A 19,580-nucleotide genomic window follows, 5' to 3' on the forward strand; every position below is an offset into this window, starting at 1 on the left:
ATAAGCTAAGCTTTAAGTTTGTTGTTTATAACTTCAAAGAGAGACAAGGGACAGTGACTTAAGAATATTCTAAGCTATAAATTTACATGTGGACTCTGCTACACACCTGGGATGCTTCCAGATGAGTTTTGTTCCATTGCAGTACATCTGATGACCAGAATTCTATAATTAGAGAATATTAATGAACGAAAAGCCTCAGCTTTAAGACTGAGATTGGTACCATGGGTAGTCATGGCCACCTGCTGGCAGCATAGGGTACTGCAGCCCAGCTATGGTTCAGACTAAAAGCAGAGAAACGCCTGTGGTCCAGGGAAAGATATGAAGATCACATAAACTGGCAGTGGACAGGAAATGCCACAGTCAAGAAGATGCCCCTGGGATGTTGAGCTCTTACAACTTGCAATCAACAGCTCTTACAAATAAAACTGCTGCAAAAGCAATAGCTCTTACAAATAAAACTGGTCATTTGGACTTCTGGGCACCAAATGTTTTCATAACGAAAACATCAATTATGTGTTATAATACCTTACACTTACTGCTTCTTCTCCTTAACTTTCAGTGTATTCCTTTAGGAGATTGTCGCACCTTGGTCAGAATACATCGACAGTTTTATAATAGAACAGAAAAGCTTCAATTTTCAGCAATATATTTTAGTTGGCTTGTTGAAACACATCTCTCTTCCTGAAAGCAAGCAATTCTTGAATTGGATCAGCCTTGTCATCATATCCCTTCTATTCTTCACCGTATGACAGTCCCTATACCATCTTAGCCACTGCTTTTTTGTTTCTACTTATTTTCCATCCCCCCGCCCGCCCCCCATAGCAAAATGAAGGCATGCCGGGAAGCAGCAACTCAACATAAAAAGAGGACCCTCCAAGCGCTCAGCTCACAAGACAGTTTTATTGAATTAGTTGCATGCAGGAGCAATTCTGTTCTTCCCATGAGCAGCAGAGTTGAGTGTTAGAGTGCAGGATCCAGAGCAGGGAGAGGCTGGGCGGAGTTGGGGGCCTGGAGGCTGGGGCCTGGTTACTTGGTGACGTGCAGAGCTCTCTCTGGGGGGCTGCAGCTCATCTTGCGGGGAGCTGGACTCAGATGCCCCCGTAGGTGCAAAAGCAACATTCACATCTCACTCCTCCCTGAAATAAAAAAGAGTTATCCACCAAAGTAAAACATCCTCCAAAGCAAAAATAAAATTCCCCGTAACTTCCTGGCTTTGTTCTTGGGCTCTGGCTCCAGGCGGAGTCATTCCCACCAGGCTATAGAGTCTGCGCTTCTTTTGTTTTTTTGTTTTTTTTGGCTCCCAGAGACTCACTGGGCCCTGCAGGCCCGCAGGAAAGGCCTGCCTGCTTACCGGTGCTTTTTGCGGTATTCCTGCAACGCTTTCTCCGCCACGGTCTCCATAAATTTAGGGTTCTTCCTGGAGACTTCTACAGGGACCGTCACAGTGATGGGATCAGAGTCAAAGAGCTTCACGACCACCTCAGTGACACCTGAAGGAACGTCCGAGTCAGAAGTGTGGGAAGCCACCTAAATGGAACAAAAGAAAAAAGAAGAGCTGAAACACTGTGGTCAAAATGCATGCGTTCTGCAACAGAAGTCAGGCTTCTGATAAGGAAGTCCTCCTCCTCCTCCAAGAAAACCTAGAGAGCTGACCCCATGCTTCTTACACATCTAGACATCAGTACACCTCAGTGGACAGAAGTGAAGTGGTTCACAGACACTCATGTGTTGGGGCAAATGCCATCTGCAAATGGCCAGCCCAGGGAGCACCCCAAAGAATAAAAGTGGTTTCCAAACATTTGCTTTAGGCAGCCATTGGTCAGACTAGGGTAGAAAAGGAATCCAGGGGGCCTGGAGGTCAGAAAGAAAAGAAAAAAGAAGGTTTCCCAGCACTAGAAATAAGTTTTATTTGATTTGTTTATTTTATTTTATTATTATATATATATATATATTTTAAGAGACAGAGTCTCACTCTGTCACCCAGGCTGGAGTGCAGTGGCATGATCACAGCTCATTGCAGCCTCCACCTCAGGGCTCAGGCAATCCTCCCACCTCAGCCTCCTGAATAGCTGGGACTACAAGTGTGTGCCACCGCACCTGGCTGATTTTTGTATTTTTTGTAGAGAGGGAATCTTGCTGTATTGCCCAGGCTGGTCTCAAATTCCTGGCCTCAAGCAATCCTTTTGCCTCTGCCTCCCAAAGTGCTGGGATTACAGGCATGAGCCACCATGTCTGGCCTAGAGAGTTTTTATCACTGGCAGAGAATGATGTACTAATTCATAAGCCATTTTACATGCCAGAGGGCAGCCTTGTAGCTTTGAGAAAAGAACAGAGGCTTCTGGTTTATTCACAGATTTGTGCACCAAAACAAAAACAACAACAACAACAACAAAATACAGGCTTGGCAGCCAGGCAGTCAGGTTAAAATACCCATCCAAATCATCTGTCAGCTATCACACCTTGGCCAAGCTATGGAACCTCTCTTACTTTGCTCCTTTGTAAAACAGGGTTATATTTTCCCTGAGTGGGTGATGAGGCTTCAAGGCAACAAGGGCACCTAAAGTTTTCTATTTTCTGCCATGTGATAAACGCTCAGTCAAAAGCACATGTGCCCCTGCTCCCGATCACAGCTTGGGCTCCCGAGCCACAGCATGTGGCCGGGACACAGCTCACCGTGGTGACCCGCAGATAGTACTGGTCTTTGCCTTGGGTGACGTTTGCCAGCCGGGACACCCAGTTAAACTGCTCATTCAGCTGCTCCAGCAAGGAGGAGGTGTTGAGCATCTTCCACTGGTAGGACTTCAGCAGCTCGTTGTACTTCCTGGTCAACCTCTCAGCGACCTGGAGGGATTCATTGAGCTCCCGCCGCAGCTGAGCCTGGGAGGGGTTGTTGGCCGAACAGTCTGCCCAGAGATGGAAGAAATGCAAGGGAGAAGTGTGAAGGGAAGGCTACAAAGGGATAGAACCATGAATGAACGGAAGTTAGCACGTGCAGCGGGAACAAAAGCAGTGCTTCCCTAAGGGAAGGGCCACAAACTGGAATTGTCCACGACAAAATAAAGGTTTTGCCTCGGAATGTGAATCTAGACACTGCTTCCATCATCCAGAAAGTCTTTTGGGTTTTTTGTTTTTGTTTTTGTTTTTTTGAGACAGAGTTTTGCTCTGTTGCCTAGGCTGGAACACAGTGGTGAGATCTCGGCTCACTGCAGCCTTGACTTCCCAGGCTCAGGCTATCCTCCAACCTCAGCCTCCTGAGTAGCTGGGACTATAGGCACATGCTACCACGCCCAGCTAATTTTTGTATTTTTTGTAGACACGGGTTTTTTCTATGTTGTCCAGGCTGGTCTCGAACTCCTGGGCTCAACCGATCTGCCCAAAAAGTGCTGGGATTACAGGTGTGAGCCACCACGCCCAGCCTGAGAAGCCTTGCTCTGGAAAAATACGTCAACTGACCTAAACAGTGTGCTTCGTAACATCATTGATTTATCTTTGGGTGCCAGACCCTTATCTCTTTGGTGACAAACTGTGTGACAAACTGTGTTGACCACACTTCCAAAAGCACTGATCTCAAGTTCTCCATGTTCTCAGACCCAGAGTGGCTCTCACTGCCCTAGTCCCTCCCAGGAATCATTTCCAGAGAGGAGGAATATTACTCACAGCTGCCATTCGTGTGGCACTGCCTGCATCCCAGACACCGCAGAAAGTTCTCTCTGGATATCCTTTTTCTCTAAGAATTGGATCTGTTCTGACTTAAGGATTAGGACTCCTATTTTACCAATAATGAAACTGAGGCCCACAGAAGTATCAATAAATAGCTTACCTAAAGCCATAGAATAAATGATCTCTGGGCCCAGGATTGAACCAGGGTCTTCAGCTCCTAAGCTTGGGCTCTTCCTACCCTGGGTCTGTGGTTCCGGACAATCCTCCAAGCTTGTTTTTTTTTTGTTTGTTTTTTTTTTTTTGAGACAGAGTTTCGCTCTTGTTTCCCAGGCTGGAGTTTCCCAGGCTGGAGTGCAGTGGCGCGAGCTCGGCTCACTGCAACCTCCACCTCCCGGGTTCAAGCAATTCTCCTGCCTCAGCCTCCAGAGTAGCTGGGATTACAGGTGCCTGCCACCACCCCCGGGTGATTTTTTTGTATTTTTAGGAGAGACGGGGTTTCACCATGTTGGCTAGGCTGGTCTCAAACTCCTGACCTCAGGGGATCCGCCCACCTTGGCCTCTCAAAGTGCTGGGATTACAGGCGTGAGCCAATGCACCCAGTCCAAGCTTGTCTTGTGAGCATGTCTGCAGAGGTGGCAGTTCCGGTGCCAAGAGTTCATGCAGCTGATGCACTGGCACCTGGTAGCCAGGGGTCCTTGCCCGCCCACCTGCCCGCCCATGGCTGGTCACTGAGTTCACCAAGGGAGCAGGGAAAAGAGAATTCATTCCTCTTGGCCCTGGGCTGCAGGTTGTCAGATTCATTAAGAGCTGGAAACTGTCCACTAGCTCTTAAAACTACTGTTTTTCTCCCCCTAAGTTATTTCAAAAATATCCAGAGGCAGGTACATCAAACGTGAGTCAGGGGAAGGGAGATTTTGCATATGCTTTAGGATGATGACTGCAATCATTTAGAGTAAAACAAAATGTTAGGTGGGGAAAGAAACAGAATTACTAACAAGATGCCAGGTTGAAAATAAATATGTAATAAATAATCTTCATCATTTTACCAAAAAATAATTTAAAAATAAGAAACACTAGCCAGGAGTGCTGGCTCATACCTGTAATCCCAGCACTTTGGGAGGCTGAGGCAGGCTGATCACTTGAGGTCAAGAGTTTGAGATTAGCCTGGCCAATATGGTGAAACCCTGTCTCTGCTAAAAATACCAAAATTAGCCAGGCGTGGTGGCGCACGCCTGTAATCCCAGCTACTCAGGAGGCTGGGGCAGGAGAATCGCTTGAACCCAGGAAGCAGAGGTTGCAGTGAGCAAAGATTGCACCACTGCACTCCAGCCTGGGTGATAGAGCGAGACCCTGTCTTAAAAAAATAATAATAAAATAAGAAAAATCCTTGAGAGCCGAGGCTTAGTCTAGAATAGAGGTTCTCAACTGGGGTGACGCTGTCACCCAGGGAGATTTAGCAAGTTCTGAAGCTGGTTGTCACAATGAAGGGAAGGGAGCTGCTGACCCCTAGTGGGTAGAGGCCAGGAATGCTGCCAAACACCCTGAACTGCTCAGGACAGCCCCCCACAACAAAGAATGACCTGGTCCAAAATGTCAGCACTGCTCACACCTGTAATCCCAGCACTCTGGGAGGCTGAGGTAGGAGGATCACTTGAGCCCAGGAGTTGGAGACCAGCTTGGGCAATGTAGCAAGACCCCATCTCTACTAAAAATTAAAAAATTAGCCAAGCATGGTGGAGCACACCTGTAGTCTGTTACTCAGGAGGCTGAGGCAGGAGGATCACTTCAGCCCAAGAGGTCTAGGCTGCAGTGAGCTGTAATGGTGCCACTGCACTCTAGGCTGGGTGATAGACAGAGACCCTGTCTCAAAAAAAAAAAAAAAAAAAAAAAAAAACAGCACTGAAATTGAGAAATCTTGGTTTAGAGTTCCCAGGCAGTACATGCTTATATGGTTGCAAGCACCTTAAATAACAGTAGGCAGTCCTCTTCAGTGTAGACTATTTAGCTCAGCTTAGAGAATTATTCTTACCAATAATTCTCTAAGAATCTATCTCAGGCCAGGCACACTGGCTCACACCTGTAATCCCAGAACTTTGGGAGGCCAAGGCAGGCAGATTACTTGAGGTCAGGAGTTCAAGACCAGCCTGGCCAACATAGTGAAACGCTGTCTCTACTAAAAATACAAAAATTAGCTGGGTGTGGTGGTGCACACCTGCACTCCCAGCTACTTGGGAGGCTGAGGCAGGAGAATCACTTGAACCCGGGAGGCGGAGGTTGCATTGAGCCGAGATAGAGTCACTGTACTCCAGCTATAATCAATGACTGTTAAGACTGGCGCCGGCTGCACTCTCAGCTGTAATCAATGACTGTTAAGATTGGCGCCAGACCTGAGCCCAGCCTGGGCAACAGAGTAAAAATCATCATAAGAGGTCCAATCTGGGCACAGGCATCTGGACATCTTTTCTTCAGGCCCTAACATGACTTTCTTGTGGTGAGGTACCATGTAATTGATGCCACTCTATGATATTTTTATAGAAAAAGCCCCAAGGCCTGGTTGTGCACTCATCTTCAGCAACTTATACTTCAGCCTGTTAAAGCACAACTGTTTATTTTGCAGTGGCTTCTAAAATTATAGGAGTGAGGCTAGGAATGTTTAACTAGACCCTGGCGGTCTGCCATGGCAAATTCAAACTAAGCATTAAGTAAGAGCAAAGCCACCAGATCGATAAGCTGTTTACAAGGGGAAACAATTAACTCTTTGTGAGTATGAACTGCTGTGTACCAGGAACTAGTCCAAATACTGTCATAGCTGTTAGAGATCTCTAAGTGGAAAGAAGTTAACCCATAACCAGAGCTGGTGAAACGGAGGGGGACAGTTAAAGGGAAATATTCCCTTTGCCTAGGGGACCAACCAACCGACCAAAGGGACTATTGCTTGGATGCCCAGGTACTGAGACCTGTGACTTCTGTGGCCAGAGGCTGCGAGGGGCCCCGGGAGAGAACACAGCGCCCTAGGATTGAAGCCCAGCTTGCCCATGTCGGGGTCAATCTTGGATAAGTTATTCAGCTTTCCATGGCTGTTTCCTCAGAGGGTCATTCTGAGGAAATGAGGAAATGTATGTCGAGTGTTTAGAACAGTGCCTGGCCTCTGGTCAGTTTTGTTACACAAAACACATACTGTCTGCAATTTCATAATCTGCAGAGGAGAATGAAGATGCCTACTACGCTTGGCACTTGGGAACACAATCACTGGGGAGTCCCAGGGGGATGACTTTTTTCAACAAGCTTTTTTCAACATGGGGCCGACGGGGTGGAGGGCACTTTTGCATCTCTAACGACATCTCACCGACTTCAGGGACAGCCTCGCATCATCATCTCATTCTAAGATAAGGAACCCAAGCTGCATGAGGCTCAGGACCTGCCCCGGGACACAGCTCAAAGGCTGCAGAGCTGGAATCCAAATGCTTATCTGTCTGACTCCATAAAGGCAGCACCAGTGAGGCCCCAGTGACCCCAGGACACAAGGGATCAGAAGGGGCAGCTTGTGGTCTGGACCCCGACTCACCCACAGACAAGATCTCCCGGCACTTGTCACACTGGTCCTTCATCCGCAGGCAGCCCGTGGAGTTGTGGCGGATCTCCCGGCACACAGTCCGGTCATCGTCGCCTTCTGGGGACACATGAGGGAAGAAGAGTCAGTCATCCAGCCATGCAGAGATGGACCCCACTGATTCCTATTGTTATTTTTATTTATTTTTTAATTTAGAGACAGGGTCTCACTCTGTTGCCCAGGCTGGAGTGCAATGGTGCAATCATAGCTCACTGCAGCCTCCAACTTCCAGGCTCAGGTGACTCTCTTGCCTCAGCCTCCCGAGTAGCTGAAACTACAGGTGTGCACCACCACACCCGGCTAATTTTTTAAGTTTTTATTTTTGTAGAGACAAGGTCTCACTATCTTGGCCGGGCCGGTCTCAAACTCCTGGCCTCAAATGATCCTCCCGCCTTGGCCTCTCAAAGTGCCAGCATCACAGGCACGAGCCACCATGCCCAGCTCAGCTTTTTCTTCTTTAAATGAGGATATCACCCTTGTGATATTGCTGGGGAAAAATCGAGATGACACCCACTGAGCCCTCGGCATGGTTCTCAGCATCTAACGAGTTGCTCAAAAGGGCCATGAGCTTCCACCCCTTCTCACCTCGTATGAATTCTGTGGGCGGGAGCTGGAAGGCCGGGCTGTGGAAGTGGACGTCCATGGCCTGCTGAGCCTCGTGTATCATCTCAAGGAAGGGCTGGAACATGGCGTGGAAGTTCAGGGGCTCATACGGAGAGAAGGGCATCAAGCTGCGGATGATGCGGGACTTGGGAAAGAAGAAGTGAGGCCTCCGGTGGGGCAGGCTGAAGGGCAGGTAGTGGTAGGTGTCCTGGGGCTCCTGGGCGAAGAACCTGTCCTGGAAGAGCTCGTCCATGATGCTGGACGCGCGGCTGAAGTGGTCCTGCATGACATCCAGCATGTGCGTCTGCTGCCGGTCGTTCTCCAGCAGGGAGTCGATGCGGTCACCATTCATCCAGAAGTAGAAGGGTGAGCTCTGGTTCAGGAACTCCTCGAGCTGGGACAGCCAGCATGGGCACAGTTAGGAGAAGCTCACCAAGGCCACGGCCTCCTGGCCTCCCACCCCGTGGTGAGCCAGGCCAGGCCCTGCCCATGGCTGTAACAGTCACACAGCAAGTGACCAACAGCCCAGCTGGGACCAGCCCCCAGCACCCCATCTGTCAGGTCCATGCTCTTTCCTTTTATCTCCCTCCATGGGGGACAGTTTTGAGACACCTGGGAGGCCCCAAGAGTCACAAGGCCAACATTTCAGGTTCATCCACTGTCATCTTTGGCCACCAATGATATCCACCCCCTACTCGGCTAAGGGCCAACTGATGTGACTTCAGGGATTGGAGCAATCTACTGAGTCCCAATCAAAAAAGCCCTGCAGCAGAGGACAGGAGCAATACTAATATACTACAAAATCTTACATTGGCTGGGCATAGTGGCACACATCTATAATCCCAACAATTTGGGAGGCCGAGGTAGGAGGATTACTTGAGCTTAGGAGTTTGAGACCAGCCTGGGCAACATGGCCAAACCTCATGTTTACAAAAAAAAATACAAAAATTAGCTGGGTACGGTGGTACGTGCCTGTAGTCCCAGCTACTTGGGAGGCTGAGGTGGGAGGATCACCTGAACCCAGGAGGTCGAAGCTGCAGTGAAACATGATCACGCCACTGCACTCCAGCCTGGGTGACAGAGTGAGACCCTGTCTCAAAAAATAAAAAAATTCTTAAATCCTTCCACATAAGTGGACACAGGGCTCTGCCATCCCATGAAGCTGTTTGTTGTGTCATCCAGCTACGTACTGCTGCATGAGTTTTCTAAGAGAAGGTAGATACCTGGCCTACATCCTTTTGATGACTCCACTCTCTCTACTCTTGCCAGACATTACCAATGGAGCATGGCACTCTGGGCAAGCCAGCCAATACTAATAAATTGCATCTGGCATGCAGAATGAAGCATATTTCACTAGGCTCCCCTCCTTCCCCACTCAGAGCCTTGGCCACTCATGTGTCCCCTTTTCACCTGGCGGCCAACCAGGCCCGAGCCACTTCTGCAGACGCGTGCGTAGAACTTCATGCAGGTCTGTTTCAGGCAGGGCTTACACTCTTCCCAGAGGGCCATCATGGTCTCATTGCACACTCCTGGGAACTCCTTCAGCTTTGTCTCTGATTCCCTGGTCTCATTTAGGGCATCCTACAGGAAGACACAAGGCTGGCTGAGCCACACAGAGACCACAGGCTCACACACTCAAGGAGGTGCTGGGTGCCAGGCCCTCTGCCCCAGGGCAGGCCTTCCCACAGGCTGGCCACCCAGCGTGCAAGTGCCCACCCTTGCTCCAGTTCAAGCTTCCCCTCATTCGCCCACCTGGAATCCCCTTCCCACCCAGCTTGAAGAATCCACTCATCCTTCAAGATCCAACTGTTCCCTAACTCCTAGAAGCTTCCCAACTCCTGGAACCCATGTGGACACCACCTCTCTCTGATCACCTACTCAATGACTACCCTCTCACTGAAGCCTCATTTCCTATTCTCTGCTTCTGGTGTTTAAATTTCATCTTCCAAAGTAGGCTGCAGACTCCCTGAATCTTACCTTTCTATTGCAACCATGCCTCCTGGCATGCAAAGGGAATGGCAGGCTTTCAACACCAAAGCCACACCAGCTGTCAAAATTCTCTAATGGGCCCTTGCCACTTGACCCAATAATTCTGTAAGAATCTATCTCAGGCCAGGTGCAGCAGCTGGCACCTGTAATCCCAGAACTTTGGGAGGCCGAGGCAGGCATATTACTTGAGGTCAGGAGTTCGAGACCAGCCTGGCCAACATGGTGAAACCCCATCTCTACTAAAAATACAAAAATTAGCTGGTGTGGTGGTGCACACCTGCACTCCCAGCTACTTGGGATGCTAAGGCAGGAGAATAGCTTGAACCTGGGAGGCGGAGGTTGCAGTGAACCAAGATCAAACCTCTGCACTCCAGCCTGGATGACAGAGTGAGACTCTGTCTCAAAAAAACAAAACAAAACAAAACAAAGACTCTATCTCAAAGGAATCCCCTGACAAAGAAAAAGATGCTTAAAAATATTTGGCACAGTATTAGCTTGTGGCAAAAAAAAAAAAAAAAATCAGAATCAACCCAGATGCTTAAAAGAGACAGGTTAAACAAACTGTGGTTCATATAAAGGGTAGATGGTACATCATTACAAAGGATATTTATAGTCCATTTTGAATATTATATGTTAAAAATTCATAATTTTAAATATAGCCACTGTCAAAAAAGCACAGAAGAAAATAATAGGAAGAAATAGATCAAATGTTAACAGTGACTTGTCCTTGGGCAAAAGGATTATGGAAAAACTTTTCCTCTTCTACTTTTCTATATTAAAGTCTCTATGAATGAGGGTGTTAGTCTTTAAAATAAAATTAGCCTATCCACACCCCAGAGTTACGTGAGGTCTTTGTCCTGCTCCATCATCCCCTGTCCCCTGCTGGGCAAGGACAACCCACCTCCCACTGAGCCAAGACACAAGTGCCACCCCTGCTACCTACTTCCTTTCCTTCTGGCTCACCTACTCCTCAACTAAGAAGTAGCAGGCTCTTTTCTCCAAATGTATGTGATGTGCTTTATTATAAAACTAGAATTGTTGAATGTCAAACTCCAGTGATAACCACAAAAATGTGAGAATGAGTCGTGCTCCTTCCCCAGGAGCTATTTGAGGATTCTCATAGAATGGTGAGAACTGACACTAAGGCCAAGAAAGGGCATGAAGCTTGAAAAAAAGGTAGCGCCACATCCAGGCCAGCATTCCCTGAAGTGGCTCCTATGGAGCTGTGCTCAAAGCGGCCAGGAAAAAAAACAAAACAAAAAAAAACGAATTCTCTGGTCAGTTTGGAAAACTCTGGGTTTCATGCAGTTACACAAGTTTCTTTACTGCAGAACTTCTCAGAGCCTTTGAAATGCTTTCAACATGCATGATGGATTATGAAGCTTGCAGGTAGCTACATCTTAGCATCTGAAGTAGGGCGACCGTGAGAGGAGGTTTGTAGGCTACTCTTAAGGAGACTTGATTTCTTAAATAAGTTGTTCATTGAATTATAGTGTTTTAGTTTTGTCAAATCATTAAGCACAGGCTAAACATGTTATATCCACTACTGGGCTCAAGATGTTTCTTTATGAAGTAGTCCAGAACTCTAGGAAGACATGGGGTGCAGTGTGCCTGCCTTAACCCTAACTGTATCACCCCTACTAGATAAGCTTCCTGAAGGTTGGACGCCACCCCTGTCTGGGCCCCTGCCACCACCCCATCCAGAGCCTGCTTGGAACTAGCACATGATCAGGGCTTAGAAACATCTATTGAAATGAATCTGGGCATTAGGCCCTGGGCCAGGCTCATAACAAAACCAGATCCAAGATCTCACGCCCTGATGCTTTCAGAAGCAAATGAACCTTCCCTGCTTCTTAACTGCAGCCCCAGCATCAGCTGACACAGCCTGGGAGGACTGCGGGTCACCATGGCAACCCAGCAAGGCACCACGCAGTGACCCCCTCCCTCCCCTCCAGTGGGATGGTCAAGGCACGGTGGCAGTCGCGGCTCCTCCTGACCTCTTTCTTCTTCTTGGCTTCCTCTAGGTTGCTGAGCAGTGTCTTGCGCTCTTCGTTTGTTTTTTCTATGAGAGTCTTTATCTGTTTCACCCCGTTGACAGCATTTTGAATTTCCTTATTGACGTACTTACTTCCCTGATCGGACATTTCTGCAAGAGAAGTGCAAGAGGCAGAATGAGGCGAGAGGAAGAGGTGGCCTCGGGACCCTGGAATGAGCTGGAATGGCCAGAAAGGCCCGTTCAGTTCAGGGGCTGTCAAGGCTGGGATCCCCACCCCTGCCAGCAGGCAGCAGCATGGCCCCAGCCTTGCCCTGGCACAGGCTCCCATCACAGGCTCCTTGCTGACTACACCCTACTGCTTAGAAATGCAGACCATGGGAGCTGGCACACCCAGAGTTATGCCCAGCCACTGCCATGTGCCCCTGGAGAATGAGCTGGGTGCAGAAGAAACTTGGCAAGGAAAAAAAAAAAACAGAAGTGTCAGCTTTGAAGCATCAAAATATAAAATATTGTTATTTTGGACACATATCTTTCTAGAGTTCAGTTTAACCAGACGTGTATTTCTTTGTTCCAATGCAGTGCCAGGTGACAGGAATAAGAAGATGAGTAAATGATTAAGGCATAGCACTGGTGACAAATGCAGCGAAACACTGTGTCACCTAAGTGCTACTTCACTGGTGTTTATCCCACGCCAAGCACTGTGCCAAACACTTCATGTGCAGTTTACATAATGCTCCAGCCCCTCGCCATGCCCACTTCACAGAGGGAGACATGGGAAGTGTGATATGATAAAGGGTCAAAGTGTCCATCAGGTAGGAGTACGTTCTGGAGGTCTAACATACAGGTGGTGCTTATAGTTAATAACACCATATCATAACTGGAAATTTGCTAAGAAAGTAGATTTTAAGTCTTCCCACCATCCCACCAAAAAAGTGGTCATCATTTCAATGTATGTGCATTTCAAAACATCACGTCATATACCTTAAATATACACAATTTTTATTTGTTAATTATATCTCAATAAAACGGGGGGTGGGGGGAGTGTCATGAGATCAAGATAGTGGCCCAAAGTCACCCAGCTGAGAAGAGGTGAAACAGACTCACACCCATGTCTGATCTGGGTTTTTAACAATGATCCTGCAGAAGCCGTCAGCTCACAAGAGGGACAAGCTCTGGGCACTCCAAAGGGGAGAGGGATAAGAGCTCCAGTGGTCCAGACACAGCTTCGTGGAGGAGGCCTGGGAGCTGGGCTAAGAGGCCTGGGAAGGGAACAGCTGAATGAAATGCAGCAGCCGAAAGTGCTTGGGAAATGCCTGCAAATGCCGGCAGTCTAATGCACGCGGAGCCTGAACCAGGGGCCTGGGAGCTGAGGCTTGGAGGGGGCCCAGACACAGGCACCCAGACCCAGTGCACAAGATAAAAACAGTCTGTAACTCTGGGGCCTGATAGAGAGGCACTGAGCAGAGTCGGCTACCCTGCCCTCTGACCTCATCACCCTGTGGCCAGAGGAACATCACGCTTGGTCTACTCACCCTGGAGCTCATTGTCTGAGACCGTCTGGTCCCCCAGGACCTGCCCACTCTCCCAGGTCAGCAGCAGCCCCACAAACAGCAGCAGAGTCTTCATCATGCCTCCAATTCTGGAGTCCTCGCACGCCTCTGTTTGCAGAGAACAGGAGACCGTCATGGGAACAGCTAGACAGCCTGCTGGCGTCCCGCCCACCTGCTGCCTGCAGCAGCTCCCCAGGGCCTCACTGCCCTCAGCTGTCCCCACAGCAGGCACTACTGCACTTTTATTCCTGAGGAAATGGGGGGAAATGACCAGACTTGCCATGGACACCTCGAATGAAAGCGAAGGCAGGAGGTGCAGGGAGGGAGGGACTGCAGGACAGCAATGTTGAGTGGAAGAAACAAGAACCCCGGCATCGGAGGAGCCAGGCTCTTGTCCAAGCCACATCCTCCCCCACAATCAGCGAGGCACACAGGCTTTCTGCATCCTGGCCTCCTTGTCCAGAGTGGTATCGATCATGTCAGACACTGAAAATACCCCCCTTAGGTCATGCATCCGTCCCTCCCCATGCCACCTCCACAGAGGGACTGCATCCCAGAGACCAGCCACGGCCTCTGCAACGTGCATCTAAATCTTCACCCCAGCAGATGCTCCCCATCCACCGCAGCGCTGCAGCCCCCAGGGAGTCTCAGCACCACCTGAACTTGACTTTCAAGAGCCAGAGGCAACAGCAGCCAGCCCTTCACACCGAATCCAACTGCATCCCTAGTGGGAGACCTGGGCCGGGCCGCCTGCATTCAGGGTTGGAAGTAGGGGAAGCCAGGAAGGACAATTCCCTTCGGAGAGTAGAGAGGGTTCGCAGTGGCCTGAGGAGCAGGCTTCGCAGAGAAAGTCCCTTTGGAAGGATGAGTCCTTTTACTCTGCCAGGCCCTCCACACGGCCCATCCCCTCTAAGCCCACAGCAGGCTGCCCTGCCAGTGTTCCTGCCACCACTGGGCTGACTGCCCTGAGCCAGGGGGCACAGGCCACAGCCCCGGTCTTACACAATGGACCCTTTCCCAGAAGCTGAGGCTGTTGCATAAAACAGAAACCCCTCCCCCTGCACTCCACCCCCACCATCCCCCTCCCAAGAACTGCTTATCTGAGCTCACCCATTTCCCATCACAGAACCAACAGGACGGCGGGGTTCCCCTTCCTGAAATGGTTCACATCCAAAGCCCGCTCAGCCCAGCAGGCCCATCTGGACACTCGGTAGCACATTAACAAGGAGTGCCTCTCATGAGAAGTAATCAAGCGCAAAGAGCCAGGGAGCAGCGTGGGAGAAGAGATGGGGTCAGCGCCTTCCCCAGAGACGGGGTGGGTGGCGGAGACCGGGCTCACCAGGAAGGCTGTGGTCTCACGGGCTCTGCCCCAGCTGCCCACTGAGCCCTGAAATGCCTCCAGCAGGAGCAGAGCCTTTGTCATGCCAGAGAGACAAAGCCAGCCAGAAACACCTCTCTGCCGGGGGCCCCTGAAAGCAACAACTTCTGGAAAAACCCATTCAGAACTAGGTTCTGACCAGAAGACGGTGTTGGGCCGTGAAGAACGGGGCAGCCAAAGGCAAGATACAGGAAAGGAATTCCAGACTCAGCAGCGGGCAGAGTCTGCTCCGGGGAGCCTGGGGTCCCTGGTGAGCCATCCAGCTCAGACCTGGGAAGGGGGTCGTTCTCTCACCCAACCCCTCTACCCTAGCGGTGAGGCTGAAGCCCAGAGAGGGCATGGGACTCCCTAGGGTCCACAGCATGCTCATGGTGACCCTGGGATGAGAGCCCAGCCCTCCCGATCCCTAGTCCAGTGTTCTTTCCTTGATTCCAAGTCACTTAAATATCTGAGCCTCAGTTTCTTCATCTGTAAAATGGATCTAATCCAGATCTCAGAGAGGGGAATGTGTTCTGTAAACACAAGGGTCTTATGTAATCATAGTAAATTCTGACTACTTCCAAATTAGACTGAGGTCTGAGGCTGGGCATTGGCAGTGTCTAATCAGCATATCTGGAGAGGGGCAGGAAAACAGAGAAAAGCACACAGAGCCCACCTGTGGTCCCCCGGACTGTGTGGCTCTGCTTTGCTGAAATGATTGACCACTTTTTAAAGTACTTATGAATCACTGCAGGGCTGGTTATAATGTTGGTTCTGAGACTGCTTTTCCAGCCAGTCTGCAGGTGATATGGATGCTGCTGATCCAAGGAATGTTCTAGAACCGTGACTGCACGGCCGACCTCCTTTCCTTTGCTCGGACTCACCTCCCCCCTCATCTCCTCTGCCTCCTGGGAGCCTGGCTGCCAGCTGCCCTGGGTGGAAGAGCCATGCCAAGGCCAAGGCCCTCGAGTCCCCAGCACTACCACGCAGCCTCATTCTCCCTAAGAAGGCTTAAACCACCTGGCTTTGCTCCTTCTACCAGAAAAGGCCGGTTCTGTGGACAAAGGGGCTGCTCAGGGGAAGAGGAGGAGGAGATGGTGGGGTGGGAGGGGGGGCGGGGGGAGCAGGCTGACTTTGAGAGCAACTCCCCTCCAGGCACACCCTCCTGGGAGCTTTGAACTGAGCAGCTTCCCAAAACGTTTCCAAGCAGGACAGGGCTGGAGGCTTAAGAAAATCAATGACCTGGCAGGGCACAGTGATTCACACCTGTCATCCCAGCACTTTGGGAGGCCAAGGCAGGCGGATTACTTGAGATCAGGAGTTCGAGACCAGCCTGGCCAAAGTGGTGAAACCATGTCTCTACTAAAAATACAAAAATTAGCCGGATGTAGCAGCATGCGCCTGTAGTCCCAGCTACTCGGAGGCTGAGGCATAAGAACTACTTGAACCCAGATGGCGGAGGTTGCAGTGAGCCGAGATGGCGCTACTGTACTCCAGCCTGGGCAACAGAGTGAGACTTCGTCTCAAAAAAAAAAAAAAAAAAAACAGAGAAAAGAAAGAAAGAAAATCAATGACTGTGAACAGGGAGCTGTGGGGAGGATGGGAAGACAGTGAAGAGGGCACACAGATGGTGAGGGCTTCAATCCCAAAGCCCCGGCTCCTATCTGCTTCTTCAAACGGAGAAAACTAAATCAAAAGGAAAATAAGAAAAATAATCACCGGTAATTCATACCACCCAGAGGCAAATGTTAGCACCGTGGTATATTTCCTTCTGTCTTCCATGCAGTTTATACAAGATCCTTCACATTCACCATCTTCAAATATTCTTTAAGAGCATACTTTTGTGGCTATGTAATACTCCACTTTCTCACGGACCCAAGTTTATTTTACCATTCTCACAAGATTGGCCATTTCAGTTGTGCCCAATACCCCACTATTATTATAACTTAACATTCTCATGGGCATCTTTTTTTATATAGTATCTGTACTTTCCTTTAAATTCCTAACCTCTCCGTTAAAAAAAAAAATAAAAATCATATTTTTTTTAACTAGGTCCAGAAATTCTGGAAGGTCAAGAGGCTTTGGCTCTAATCCCAATTCTGATACGTATTTGCTGTTTAGTGTTGGCACCAGTCCTAAACCTCTCCAGGCCTCAGATTATCATCTGTAAAATGAGACCGTGGAATCAGAGGTCTGAGGCCTGGTGGATCTTATGTGACTTTTCTCTGATGCACCTCAGATGCATTAGGAGGCAGAAAAAGACGGATTTCGGTGGTTGCAGCATATACTGAAATCCGCAGCCTCATACTTACAGACACAGTGTCCAGAGAGCTAGAGAATTTAGAAGAAAATTGGATGACTCATGCATTCAAGCCGACAGCCACAACTGAGAGATCCGCATCTTCGCAGAGGATATGCTGCAGGAAGGAGCGCCGTGCAGGCCAGCTCCGTCACCTGCTAGCCTGGGTCTCCCGCAACGCGGCAGGTCTCCAGGTCTCAGTTTCCCCATCTTTGCGAAAGGATGATCATTATATCTGCTCTATTTACGCGCCCCCCCCCACCCCCCCCCCGCGCATAATTGTGGTTGGAGCTCGTGCTCTCAGGCGGCGGTTGCGCCAGGGCCCCTGGCTCAGCTGCCTGGTGATGGGGCTCCGGCCACCTCCCCTCCCTGGCTTCCTGGGCTCCGCCGAAAGCGCAGGGGTTGTGACTGCGAGCTGTGTCATCCCTCTCTGCCTGGCTGCCATCCCCTGCCCGCCCATCCGTCCTGGTATGGCTCTGCTCAAGGGTAGGGAAGATGGGGACATCTCACCGGTCAGCGGCACCCTGTGCCCGCGCGCTCCTCCTGGCGACGCCGCGTTGTGAGCACTGGGAGGCGCCGTATTTATAGCGTTCCGCTCGCGCGCACACACCCCCTTTGGGGCTGGCTGCAAACCTGCATGACTCACGCCCAAAGAATGCCGTGGAAAGCAAGGGGAGCTTTCTGGAAGCCCGGAGGTGGGGGCCGGTGCAGCACCGGGCTGGGGGCGCCGGGGGGCGCATCACCACCACGAATAGCTGTGCTGGCTCCAGGAGAGACCCTGAGGTGCGGCCGCTAGGCGCTCCCAGTAGGGAAGAGCCTGAACTCGCGTGCCCAGCTGGGAGCCCCTCTCACGCGGTTAGCCCGGCTGTCTGTCCCAGTCCAAAACACAATCTCACAGTTCCCTGGCCCTATTGACCTTAACCTTCACATTACACACGTGCCACTTCTCTTGGCCTATTTAAATAGTAAAGAGTCAGACACAATGAGGATGGGATGGAGAGAGGCCTTGTGCTGGAGAAGAGAGCACAGGAAGTATTGAAAGGCCTACGCCTGGAAACATCACACTGATGGGGTCCCTGGACTGACCCGCCAGGACTGGAGGAAACAGAATTGTGTTTAGGAGTGATCAGGGCAGATATGTGGAGAGCCAGAAGGCCTCTCCGGGCTCCTTGATCCACGGAGCTTAAGCAATCACTGTCCCCATCCTCTTGGAACCCAGCCAAGCAGGGTGGGTTTCATGGGTGTGAGACCCTTGTAGATCCACGTTTGGTTTAATGGGCTACTGTGACAGTCTTGAAATTCTTCATAGTTTTTGAACCAGTAGCCCTGAATTTTTATTTTGCACTGAGACTTCCCAGTTAGGAAATCAGATCTGTGTCCAGAGGGGTTTGCTGGTCTCCAACTGCTGGAGTTCCTTCTGCTGAGAGCAGGGAGAATCTCCTGTGGCAGCCACCCCACCCCCCGGCAAGGAGGGGGAAATCCAGGAACACTGGAAGTGCAGCTACTTCTTGGAGAAGAAACTAAGCTGCCCATTTTGGAGCCAGGGATGTTTGAGCCCCAGGAGAGGAGTCAAGAGGCTGACAGTTGGGGCAATGAGTGGACAGGGCAGGTACAGGCAGCCCCCCTGTGGGTGGCAGACTTTGAAAACCATGTGGAACAAAGGGGCTTAAAGGAGAGCTGCGTGGTCAGGGGCTGAGTTTTCCAGTTCAGGATCAGGACTATGGAGGCACAACATGGAGGCCCAGTCCCTTGCTTGCCCAACGTCCAGGGGCCACGAGGACCCCAGTCCTTTTCAGGAGGCAGCCTGGGGGAATCTTCAAGGCCCATGAGGAAGTGGGAGAACCCGGACCAGGTCCATGAAAGTCTGATTACAGTCCTAGGTGTGCCCCTAGACACTGGGTAACCTTGGACCAATCACTTTGCCCTTGGGCCTCAGTTTCTTCCATCTGGACCATGAGGAATCGGGAATGGATCATCTCCATGGCTCCCTGCAAACTAACCTAGAGCCAAGCCAAGTATTAGAAGGTCGTTAACCCAGAAGAAGAAAAAAATGCCCCAGAAGAGGATACACTTTATTTTTCTTAAAAAAAAAAAAAAGTCTAATTATCAGTAATAGCTACATTTTCTGTGGACAGTGCCTCCTCCTTATCAATGCCTGAGGTTAGAAGAATTGTTTTTGAGCTCGCTCCTTGTAACTTTTCTGTTCTGTAGCTCCCTCAGCATCCGGAACAGAAGGCATAAATCTAGTTATGTTTTTAAAAATTAGACTTTGGAGGTCAGTCAGTAAGATCTGCCTTAGCCAGCTGAATTAGGGGAAGGGAGGAGAGGAAGAAAGGATTTGGGAGAAAATAGCATGATTCACAGATTCACAGTCATGACTGTGATCCCTTAGGAATAATTACTTGATTATTCCCACTACTAAGCAAACAAGGTTCAGAAAATCAAACTTTGAGGGAAAAAAAGTGTGAATTTTGAAAGCGCCATAAATGCATCACCAGATGTTTAATATTCTAAGT

At 49.9% G+C, this 19,580-nt stretch overlaps 1 protein-coding gene across 3 annotated transcripts; it reads right to left on the bottom strand.

The window, feature by feature from the left end:
- Positions 1–881: 881 nt before the first annotated feature.
- On the bottom strand, positions 882–17,798 carry CLU (clusterin). 3 transcript variants are annotated; one of them, XM_054498797.2, is made up of 9 exons: positions 17,575–17,798; positions 13,391–13,516; positions 11,860–12,008; positions 9,284–9,454; positions 7,856–8,267; positions 7,226–7,330; positions 2,674–2,903; positions 1,352–1,527; positions 882–1,136 (listed from the first exon to the last, which is right to left on the bottom strand). In XM_054498797.2, the coding sequence occupies exons 2-9, from the start codon at positions 13,485–13,487 to the stop codon at positions 1,127–1,129; spliced, it is 1,350 nt and encodes a 449-aa protein (XP_054354772.1). In that variant the 5' UTR covers positions 13,488–13,516; positions 17,575–17,798; the 3' UTR covers positions 882–1,126. The 3 variants fall into 3 exon arrangements, with proteins under 3 accessions (XP_054354772.1, XP_063524655.1, XP_063524654.1); XM_063668585.1 differs by lacking the exon at positions 17,575–17,798 and adding an exon at positions 17,078–17,096; XM_063668584.1 differs by lacking the exon at positions 17,575–17,798 and adding an exon at positions 14,066–14,084.
- Positions 17,799–19,580: the final 1,782 nt, after the last annotated feature.

The sequence above is a fragment of the Pongo pygmaeus genome, chromosome 7, assembly GCF_028885625.2.
Source record: "Pongo pygmaeus isolate AG05252 chromosome 7, NHGRI_mPonPyg2-v2.0_pri, whole genome shotgun sequence".
Lineage (NCBI taxonomy): Eukaryota > Metazoa > Chordata > Mammalia > Primates > Hominidae > Pongo > Pongo pygmaeus.

Excerpts from the sequence above, each read along its gene's own strand:
- CLU (XM_054498797.2), bottom strand. The coding sequence starts at position 13,487 with ATGATGAAGACTCTGCTGCTGTTTGTGGGGCTGCTGCTGACCTGGGAG. Across the intron at positions 12,009-13,390 it reads CTCAGACAATGAGCTCCAGG|AAATGTCCGATCAGGGAAGT; the intron begins GTGAGTAGACCA and ends CTTCTCTTGCAG. Across the intron at positions 9,455-11,859 it reads AAGCCAAGAAGAAGAAAGAG|GATGCCCTAAATGAGACCAG; the intron begins GTCAGGAGGAGC and ends GTCTTCCTGTAG.